The sequence below is a fragment of the Phragmites australis genome, chromosome 2 (genome assembly GCF_958298935.1).
Source record: "Phragmites australis chromosome 2, lpPhrAust1.1, whole genome shotgun sequence".
In the NCBI taxonomy this organism is placed as follows: domain Eukaryota; kingdom Viridiplantae; phylum Streptophyta; class Magnoliopsida; order Poales; family Poaceae; genus Phragmites; species Phragmites australis.
In genome coordinates this window covers 27,097,761-27,108,247 of record NC_084922.1, presented here as the reverse complement: position 1 = coordinate 27,108,247, position 10,487 = coordinate 27,097,761, and the positions used below count along the sequence as shown (strand labels likewise).

The 10,487-nt window shown below is 40.2% G+C and overlaps 1 protein-coding gene across 3 annotated transcripts; it reads right to left on the bottom strand.

The window, feature by feature from the left end:
* Positions 1 to 1,542: 1,542 nt before the first annotated feature.
* On the bottom strand, positions 1,543 to 6,767 carry LOC133906270 (calcineurin B-like protein 5). Of its 3 annotated transcripts, XM_062348132.1 has the most exons (10): positions 6,594 to 6,765; positions 5,762 to 5,959; positions 5,408 to 5,490; positions 5,260 to 5,319; positions 4,759 to 4,867; positions 4,605 to 4,657; positions 2,635 to 2,715; positions 2,416 to 2,528; positions 2,038 to 2,115; positions 1,543 to 1,912 (listed from the first exon to the last, which is right to left on the bottom strand). In XM_062348132.1, exons 2-9 carry the CDS (start codon positions 5,898 to 5,900, stop codon positions 2,046 to 2,048), a joined length of 708 nt encoding a protein of 235 aa, XP_062204116.1. In that variant the 5' UTR covers positions 5,901 to 5,959; positions 6,594 to 6,765; the 3' UTR covers positions 1,543 to 1,912; positions 2,038 to 2,045. The 3 variants fall into 3 exon arrangements, with proteins under 3 accessions (XP_062204116.1, XP_062204124.1, XP_062204131.1); XM_062348140.1 differs by having other exon boundaries at positions 1,543 to 2,115; positions 6,525 to 6,767; XM_062348147.1 differs by having other exon boundaries at positions 1,543 to 2,115; positions 5,813 to 5,959; positions 6,594 to 6,766.
* Between the last annotated feature and the right edge of the window lie 3,720 nt (positions 6,768 to 10,487).

Sequence of the window (10,487 nt, the reverse complement as noted above, 5' to 3'; positions counted from 1 at the left end):
GTACGTATAATAAAATAACTACTTAGATGTATGTACGATACACAACTAATTATGTCCCTCGATAAATAATAAATACATTAACCTAGGTGATTAAGCTAATTAATCAAATTAGTTATGTTAAACTAATTATTCCGATTAATTATATAACTCTGATTAAATACGTAAATACTCTAATTATACTGGTTAATGACATACATATAATTATACTAAAGGAATAATCTAATTACATTGATTAAACTAAGTCAATAATATAATTACACTGACTAATTAAATTCATATAATCAAACTATTCAAATACTCCAAATACTCTAATTTATCAACTTAATATAATTTAACAGATTAATCAATCTACTTACTATTACTAATTTAAGTATTAATTACATACATAAGCTAAGTACTTACTATAACTGATCTTAATTACATATATAATCTAAGTATTTACTGTAACTGATCTCGCGTTGCTACTCCTCCTCTTCTCGCGCTGCCGCTCCTCCTCTTCTCGCGCTGCCACTCTTCCTCTCCTTGCAATGCTGCTCCTCGCCTCGCGCTGCACTGCTATTCCTCCCCGCCTCACATTGCGCCGCTGCTCCTCACCTCGCGCTTTGCTCGCCTCTGTTACTCCTTGCCTCTGCTGCTCCTCCTCACTCCTCATTTTGTAGCAGGCTGCAGGCAACATGACGCACCGAAAACAGCAAAACGACGTACCCGTATGCAAAAAGTAAAGTAACATGCATGCATATCGGCCATTTGCATAGAAAGTAAACATCGAAGCGACGGCGACGCGACAACCGGAGCCAGACCATATTCGATACATGAGGTATTGAATATGGCACTGTAGCCCATATTCGGCACCTCATGTGCTGAATACAACTGATATTCGGCATATGAGGTGCTAAATATAGGCTACAGTGCCATATTCGGAACCTCATGTGCCGAATATGGCATGATCCATATTTTTTTTGACGTACGATGTAATGAAAGTTAATTTTCGGTAAATAATGTGCCGAATATGAATGCAAAAATTATAAATACGATAATATATTATCTATTTCGATAAATACGGTAGCGTATGTTGTCTAATTTTAGATTTTTCCAAAAATCTGCTGTTGTATTGGCGCCTCGTGCATTTTCGGCAGCAGATCTGGAACACTTCATTGTCCCATGGAGGCCCATGCGTGAAGTTCTATTGGGCGATGAATCGAAACAGGACGTTCTATTGCTCATTTCGGCCCACTGCTGTAGCATGCAAACTGCGATTTGCATATGAACCATAGTGTGTGCGGCGAACAGTCCGGTTGCCACCACATGGCATCAGTTGCAGTGGTACATTCAAGCAAGCTAGTTCTCGCAAACATGGCAATTCCGACGTGTATCTTCGGCACTCTCCGAAACGTGACTTGCTTATTCTGCTTTACAAAATTTCGACTGCACCATCTTCCTCTTGCAGTTACCTTAGTTGGGATAATTCTCTACAATCGACTTGTGGTCCTTCAAAGCGACGTATATTTGCAAGAGATTCGCAGCCTGGGTTACAGGAACATATATGATACATGCATCACATAACACATATGGTACCAATCTACCAATGTTACATAAGGTCAAATTGAGGGATCACGTCAACTTATTCTCAGAGAACAATTAACCCCTTTTTTGTGAGGAGACATCAGTTAAACGTCGATTTATTGTACACCCTTTTTGTTTTAAGACCTTGAATTGCTACACTTGATCTGCAGGGCTACAGCTTCCTTGCTTAAGCATTCTCCAACGTAAAAGCGGAAAAGATAAAAAGAACGGCCAACAATGAAGCAATTGCTGTGTGATTGTACACTTGTGCAAGTCTGAACATTTGGTCAGTGATGCTGGAGTTGGATGCTATATTCTCCGCTTGTTGGTAAGGAACCAAACTCCTTTTCTACACACAATGGATGGAGTCACCAGAGAAGTGTTGCAAACCTTTTATGACGAAAAAGCTTCCAGCGCACCCCTTCATTAATATAAATCAGGATGTACAGAAAAGTGTTGCAAACTTGCCATTACTTTTCAGGTTAGAGAGCCATGTCTGCTTCACTGATTTCTGAGTGAATCACAAAGCTTGGGAATACCATGGTGATGTCCCTGAGGGATATGACCAAATCAATAGTGAGTAAAAGATGGGCATTTACAAATCAGTCAATTGCCTACATGGTCAGCCAAAAGTGAGAGTTTGAAGCAACCCAAAGGGCACAGATTAGATGTAAAACAGGGAAAGAAATATTCTCCCACCAAAAGCAAGACCGACCCACTCCGACTAGACTTCTATGGTCACATTTATATTCTGCTTTCAACAATGTCACATAGCAAGGCAACTCTATTGACTACGTAGTCTTGGTAATATATCATCGTAAATAGTAAAAAAAAAATCCTGTGCATACTTACTTAAGGTATGGGAGACTCATATTCCTCAGTACATATGGATTACTTTTAGCAAATTCAGTCCATTCCTCTTGATCTATTCGTCCATCACCTTTTGTGTCAGCCTGATCAAATGTCTGTCAATCAACACCAAAAGATTCAGTACAATGCAAAAGGGACATCTTTTGCTTGTGTGTTAGGGATTTAGGACACCAGGACTACATGGATGTAATATTTCCATACCCTGTCAACAATCATCTCGACAGCATCACTTGTAATATTCAAATCTGATTCATCCAGCAGAGCCAACACCATCTCCTTCAACTGCAACATAACTGATATTAGTAAGAAATATCCCTAATTTCGTACCCTACAATCATGTCATACTCATAACTGAGTTGATACAACATGCTTGTTGCAATAGACATGGTGCGGGGATAAATGGTCAAAAGACCAACTAGTGTAAAAGGCCATCTAAGGCAACCAGTTCATCTATTGACAGTCAAAGAACAAAATGCTTCCAGCCTGTTTCTGAGGTAAACCATACATGGCAAATGGATTTCCAGCATAATTCTCTAGCAGAGAAAATATTCACTACAGGTTACAAATCTCTCAGAAATACAACTGAGCAACTTTCATGCATTTCATCCCTCATCCATCATCTGTGAAACAAGTTCTCTAGTTTTCCACTCAGTTTCTTTTAGATTCCTGCTGGTGTCACTGAGCACATGTTGCACCTCATACTAAGCTAGGGTCAGATGGAATAAATTCCGCATAATATCAAAAGTATTCAAATAAAAACGAAAAATTCCATATATCTGTGAGCAATATCTGTCCCTTCACTGATTACTCCTTACTGCATGCACTGGGTACCAACTCACATTCACCTTCAGACATGGCAAATTTCCATCTACCATGGAGAACACAAGCCATCTGTCCTATAGTCATCAGAAATTCGGGTCAATCGGGTTGAGGGATGGGGTCGCAGGACGCAGGTCGACATCACAAAAATGTGGTACGAAGGGGGTATACCTCCTCGGGACGACAAATTAACAATGCGGAACGTGGCCCCGATTCATCCAGGTCAATGATTCGGGTCGACGCCTCATTGTAAATAATATCCATCACAAAGTTGGAAATGAAAACCAAAAGAAAAAAGAAGGAAAGAAGAGATGGGCTGCCGCGGTTGGCCCATCAGCCCCATCCAGCCCACCTAACCACTTGCCTCTTATGTTGCCCCATCGATGCCTCTTCTGTTGCCCCTCCGCCCGCAGCCCGCACCTCCTTTCCTCCCACCGCCTCCCTCTCCGCCGTCGCCTTACTCTCCATGGTGATGAGGTACCCGGTGACGAGGCCCATCAATGTCGCTCCGCCGATGCGAAAGTTGTCGGCGCCGTGGAGGGCCGTCACCCCTCTGCTCGTATGTTGCCCCCGTCTTCATGTCCTCTCGTCTGAGTCAGGTAAGCCTTCGTCCTCGTCTGCATATCATTCCGTAGCAGAGGGGAGCGGCAACGGTGCGTGTCCCATCCAGAATCGGAACGTCGACCCTGTTTGACCCCGACCCTCGAATTGGGCTGATGTCTCGGGGTCGAGGAACACGCCTTGAACTCCGTTCCCTGTGACTATGATCTGTCCTATCCCCTCCCCACTTCCTTCCAATTTCCATCTACCACACACTTCACATATCTATCTATGCCTTTGTCGGTGGCAACATGACAAAAACCTTTTCAGCCCCTAGGCACTTCACGGTAGCAAGGCTGGTTCACAGGCAGACAGACTCACCTCCTATGTAACACTGCTTATGGTTGATTTCGGCGATCAGTATCATTCATTGATTGGTCAAAACATACAATCCCTACATGTAACCAAAACAATGTATCGCATTGCAGGTCAAATTGTATAAAGGAGCAGCACTGGCACTTCAAAGTTTTATTCTAGTACATCTCTGGCTAAGGAATGCCTCGGCATTCTTCATATCTGTTAGTCTTGAAGCAACACCAGGTTGTTGTAATTGATCTCAACTCCTGTACATAAGCTTACTCTATATTGCAAGTGTACCAAAATGGAAACGGCAAAAGCCTTTCTAAGGGACCAAAAAAAAAAAGACTAATATATAACTAGGATGCAGCAATAGTGCAACTGAACACAAAAGTAGATATCATTCTGTGTACTGACAGGAACTTTACATAAATGGAAAGAAAAATAACACTCACCTCATGCCGTTCAATAAAGCCTGTCTGTCTTAAGTCATACAACCTAAATGCAACTGCAGTAATAAATTGTAGAGTTAATAAGCTCACAAAATTCAAATCTAGAATTTTCTATAGACTCTAAACAGAAACATGGTTTCGGTAGAGTAATCCTCACAAGCAATTTTTTGTTCTTCAGGTGCATCTGGATGAAACACACTAAGAGAACGAACAAATTCACCGAATTCAATTACACCATTTTGTTTTTCATCAAACAAGTCAAATACCTGCAATTATTTTGGAGTTCTGTTATAGCAAATGCTATAGGCATAGGAATGATATTAGGCTATGACACTGACACATTTGAACTATTTTCTTAAAGTGCAACATAAAGCATCATAATCAACAATATGTCCAAAATTTGTATAACATTTTTTGTCACTCCAAGATGCAAACAGTACATAAGCTACAGTTATGACACTTAAGTAGAAATGCTTTTAGAGGGACTGACAGATGAGTTCTGGTGGTGAATAGTAAAGTAAATAATGAACGCAAGAATGCAAACTGCAAACAATCATCAGGAGGTATTTGTTACAAAAACTAGGAGCAGCTGTTTTTCCAGTTTTATTGATGTTAAACGCCATCAGCAACTGAGCATTTGACATAACTGGACTCTTACCCTGTCAACAAAGAGATTTTGCTTCTTCTTTTTCCTAAAGAGAGCAAGGTGGAATTCTTCCTGAAAAAAAGAAAAAACAATAGAGCCGCATGCTAAATTAGCTCATTCCAAGAATGTTAGCCGACCAAAATTACACATCTAGGAGTACCTTGTGAATTAGACCATCTTTGATGATTGTATTACTTAATTTCCGGAAGAGGTCATATAATGCCTCAACTTCACTCACAGTAACTGCAATAATAGGTGAAGCTTATCAAACTTGTTGTATAAAACCCAATTACATACATATCAGAGTTAGCCAAAGAACTAGCTGAGGCATTTGTTTTGTTAGGCATGTTTGACTCAAGAACTGTGAAAAGGAAAAACTATATACTAGCATGCATTTCTGACATGTATAAAATCAGCAATCTTGATGCGTGGATTTGGGCAGGAATTCATCACAGTACATTAAAAAACAATGTATCGATTCCTCTTTCTTATGAAGGCGAGGTTCAATTCTCACACGGTGTTCCAGTAGCAATATTAACAAAATCTGGTAGATCCACTTTCTCACAAGATGTTTCAGCAGCAAGAGCTACAGCTTCCCGTGCATCCAGTGAATCCAGCGAGCGATTGGCATGCTTTGTTGGTAGGCAGCCCATCAAAATCACATCCAGCGACTCCAATGCAAAATTAAGCAACTTGCAAATCTTGGACGAATCTGCAAAAGCACAGTTGCAATTAAAAAAATATATATGTCAATGATCTTATAAGGTTCGCAAAAATAACGATAAAAGAACCAAATACAAGGCTATGTATAAAAGGACAAAGATGTCACTAGATATTGTTATTTCCTCTTCATGAAAGCAAGGCTGCAACTCAATGTCGAGCATTTGCAATCCTATTTTCTAAAAAATTGTGGCGAAGGCCTGTACTCAATTCAACAGAGCAATATCCATACACTGGAAGTATTCAGATGTTGGATCCTAGATTGTGAGTCCCAGTCTGCACTCTGCAGCTCATGCTCCCCAGACGAATATGCATGACTGTTCAAGATTGGGTCTGCTTGTGCATCAACCATTTCATGGCGCAAGAATCTTCTCTAGAACGGTCAAATCCAACCCTCAACTACGGCTGCGAGCATCTGATGCTGCAGAAGCTGGGATAATTTTATTCCATAATATAAAAAATCCAATCCTCTACATAAATGCGCCAAACCCCCGTGCTAAACGAGATGAATGCAGGGTAGCACAAATTATCCGGAAGAAATCAAGAAACGGCAGTACCCGAGGAGGAGGAAGGAAAGGAAGAAGCGAAGGATCGTGAGGAGGAAGAAGGAGGAGGAGAAGCCGTACCGAGGGTGATCGGCCGGCCGCCCCGCCCCGACCAAATCCAAATTTCCAATCTCCTTCCTCCTCCCCGGCCGCCGCTGGTGGAATCTTGTAGCTCCGGCTCCTCCTCTGGTCGGTTCGTCGTGCTTGTATATTCCCTGTGTATTTGACTTTGAGAGAAGGAGACGATATCATAAAAAAAAAAAAATGCCGCGCGAGAAAAGAATTTGCGAGAGAGAGAGTTAAGCCAGTGTTGGAGGACGGTATGAGACGACCCATCAATGCATTAAAAATACAATGATTTAAAATTCTTATTTAGTGATAGGCATAGAATAAGTTTATTCTAGAATTTTAGACTCATCGATATCCTCACGTCCTGATTAGGATGCACGTGGCTAAAAAAATTTGTAGCATCCTCTTTTCTTTCGGTATCTAAAGAAATATTCTTCTATAATATATTCTCTTATCTTTCAACCAAACATTAAAAAATAAAATAGATTCATCCCATATAGAATTAAAAAATAAAATAGATTCATCCCGTATAGAAACATCTCACTAACCAACACTACCTCAACTTGGGAGCCATGTTTTTTTGTGTGTGTGTGGGTGGGGGCATCTGATCTGAGTAAGGATTCGTAAGCGTTTTTGGTTGTTTAGTTGTTCGCTTGAATGCGTGCTAGATGCTGTAAGCAAGATGCTGCGCTAAGCTATTGTTTTTGGGAAAAAATCTGATGGATGGTCTGCACACGTCGTCTTCTCCAACATCTTTGAATTGTCTTCGTAGTAGATCTTAAAATGATAGATAAGATTTACTTAACGTTAATCATATTAACTAATGAGTATATATGATAAATTTTTATTTAAATGAAGTTTACTACTTTTAGATCATGTTTACTATAGATGACAGCCATAAAAAATGGTGCTGATGACTTGATGCTCAACAGCTGTGGAGTCAATAATTGCACTTTTCCCCTTCCTTTCAACTTTTGCTTTTGCAACCTGTAAGCGAGTATTGCATTTGTGTTCCTCCGTGGAGTCAGCTACTGATTAGGCCATCATCTTCTCTGTCGCATGCAAGTATATATAAAAAAGGTTGTTAATATTTTGTGGATGATCGTATATTGATCCGCTATAGTTTATTAGCCCGTGAGTTGTGACATGATGATTCTTGAGCTAACACGCACACGTATGACAAGGTAAATAGGTAATGCCGTACTAACATTTTTTACGTGGATGTGGACATGCCATAATTCAATACATCTCTCAGTTTTCGTCTACTTGCTTTCTTCATTTGAAAATACTTGTCACACACACCGTTTGTAAGTGACATACCCTATTTTGAGGTCAATATAGCTTACAAGTAGGAGTACTAATAAGATTTTTTAAGCGATTGGATTTCTAGATTATTGTATGAATTGCGATAAAATGAGCATAGATCTCACTTCACATAAATATATATAAAGACATAGTATAATGTACCAAATATACATGACATTTAAAAGATTTGACATTAAAACATAAAAATCAATTTCTGAAATCATGTATACAACATGTTCCAGACAATAGATACATATCTTGTATAATAGTGCTCAGTAAATGAATGACAATTGGCTTCGGGACTAATAAGGTCCTACCCCTTAATTGTTCTATTGAAAATATTATTGACTGGACAATTTACTAAGTTCTCAACTAGTTATTAGAGTCTGGATAGAGTTCTCACAAATTAAACAACATTATTGGAAATAGTGCTGTTGTACCAAATCAAAGATAAACAAAAGGATAGCAAGATTCAAAGCAAGTACTGACTATCGCAAACAAGATGAATCAACTTCATTATCCAGAATCAATTTTGGTAAAATATCTCTGAACTAACGGTTGCGCACAAACTAATCATTGTAACCATAACAGATAGCCCACTAGATAATCAACACAAAAAATGTGTCTCGAAGCACAAATTCAGATCAATGTGAGCCACTAAAATAAATCACCAGGGACTATTACACGTATCACAAAACTAGAGAATCACATGTCCAACTATTGTACTTAGTAACGTCTCCAGTCTCAGAATATCAATTCATTATCAAGCAACTAGAATATATAATAGTGTTGTCCAGAACAAGAAGAGGGGAAAACTCACAATGTGACTTGCTGAAATGCACAGATGACAGAGGTAATCACCCGCTAGTTACCACTGGCGAGAAGGAAGACGGAGATACATAGCCTCACCGCACCGCGTCGATATGTGCAGGCGAGCCTCGATGCACACAGCACCAACAAGCACCAACACAAGGGCTTCTTCACCCGATCCCTTGTAGCTCCGAATCACTAAACCAAAGACCGAGCTCCACTTGGCTCCAGCTCAAGAGACGATTCCCAACACCAAAAGAGAAAACAGTGAGAAAACCAGGAGAATGGAGATGATTTTCAAAATCTACCCATAGAGAAGGAAGAGCCGGCCTACATATATGCGCAGTGATGTTGTCTCGCATCCCACGACCCCCGAAGGGATCGGGGATGCGGTTACGCCATCGCCGCAGCCCAACGACTGCCGCCGCCTCTTTCTTCTCTGCTCTCTTTCCTTTTTCCCATCGTAAACCCTGGTTAAACTGAGTCCCAAGTCCCATATACATCAACGTATGGGCCTATGTATGGGCCTAGGCTCTAACAAATCAAAAGGGCACGCCGGTCCACCAAGGAAAAAAAAGAAAAGGCCAAAAAACATTAAATTTAATGTTTTCCTCAACAATCCCCATCAAATTTTAATGTTGGAGTTATTGGTTTGATATACAGGATTTGAGTAAAAAGTATCTTTCGGGTTTAAATAAATTACCTAGTTGTATATAAACTGGCTCACATAAGATAAGGAGGACTAAACCTTGATCCTCAACCTTGGTGTGAGAGCCTCTTCATATGCAACACCTTGTACTAGGCTGCTTTTGCCTTAGCTTTCAGGTTGGACGTTACAGTCATATCCATATACCTTAATTCCTAAGTGCCACCCATAGAAGTACTTGGCTTTTCTATGATTACGGTCACACAATCACACTCACATAGATAAATTCTCCTAGATGTCTTGTAGAACGACATCTATTGCCATACGCACTGAATTCATTAAGAGCTAACAGCTCACCCTCTTCTACAGAAGAGCAAAGCAGCAAATGAGATTGATTTGCTCTTATATCCACACAGTTTGTTTTCCCAGAACCTAGTTAACGGGATCTCCTAGGATAGGTTACTGCAGGTGTGACCCTTATCAGTGGGTAGTAATCCCATTCCTCTTGATGTTGCCTGAATGAATTTTCTAGCCATTCCTTTTGTGAAAGGATCTGCAAAGTTCCTTTTAAACTGAATATAATCCACAACGATTATACCCGTCTCTACTGCACGACTGAGAGACTTGAGCCGTCGTTTTATGTGCTTCGAAGTCTTCATATTGTCCTTCATACTCTTCACCTTAACCAAAATAGTTTGGTTATCGCAGTAGGTAAGAACAACCGAAATTGGCTTATCCAATATCGGCATGTCAGAAAGGAGCTCTCTGATCCATTTTGCCTTTACGATTGCTGAATATAGCGTCACTAGCTCAACGTCCATTGTGGAGCGAGTAAGGATGGTTTGTTTAGATGACCTCCACGACACAACCCCACCCGTTAGAGTGAAAACATATCCACTCGTAGCCTTCATATCATCCGAGTCACTGATCCAGTTGGAATAACTGAATCCTCTATGACTACGGGATAGCCAGAGTAATGAATCCCTAGGTTCTTTGTCCCCCTTCAGATATTTAAGTATGTATAAGACTCAAACAACATATTGCATACAAGATGTCAGGCCTAGTCGCACTGGCCAAGCACACGAGAAAAACTATAACCCGTGAATATTTTAATTGATCTTTCCTATGGCCTATATTTTTCTTCT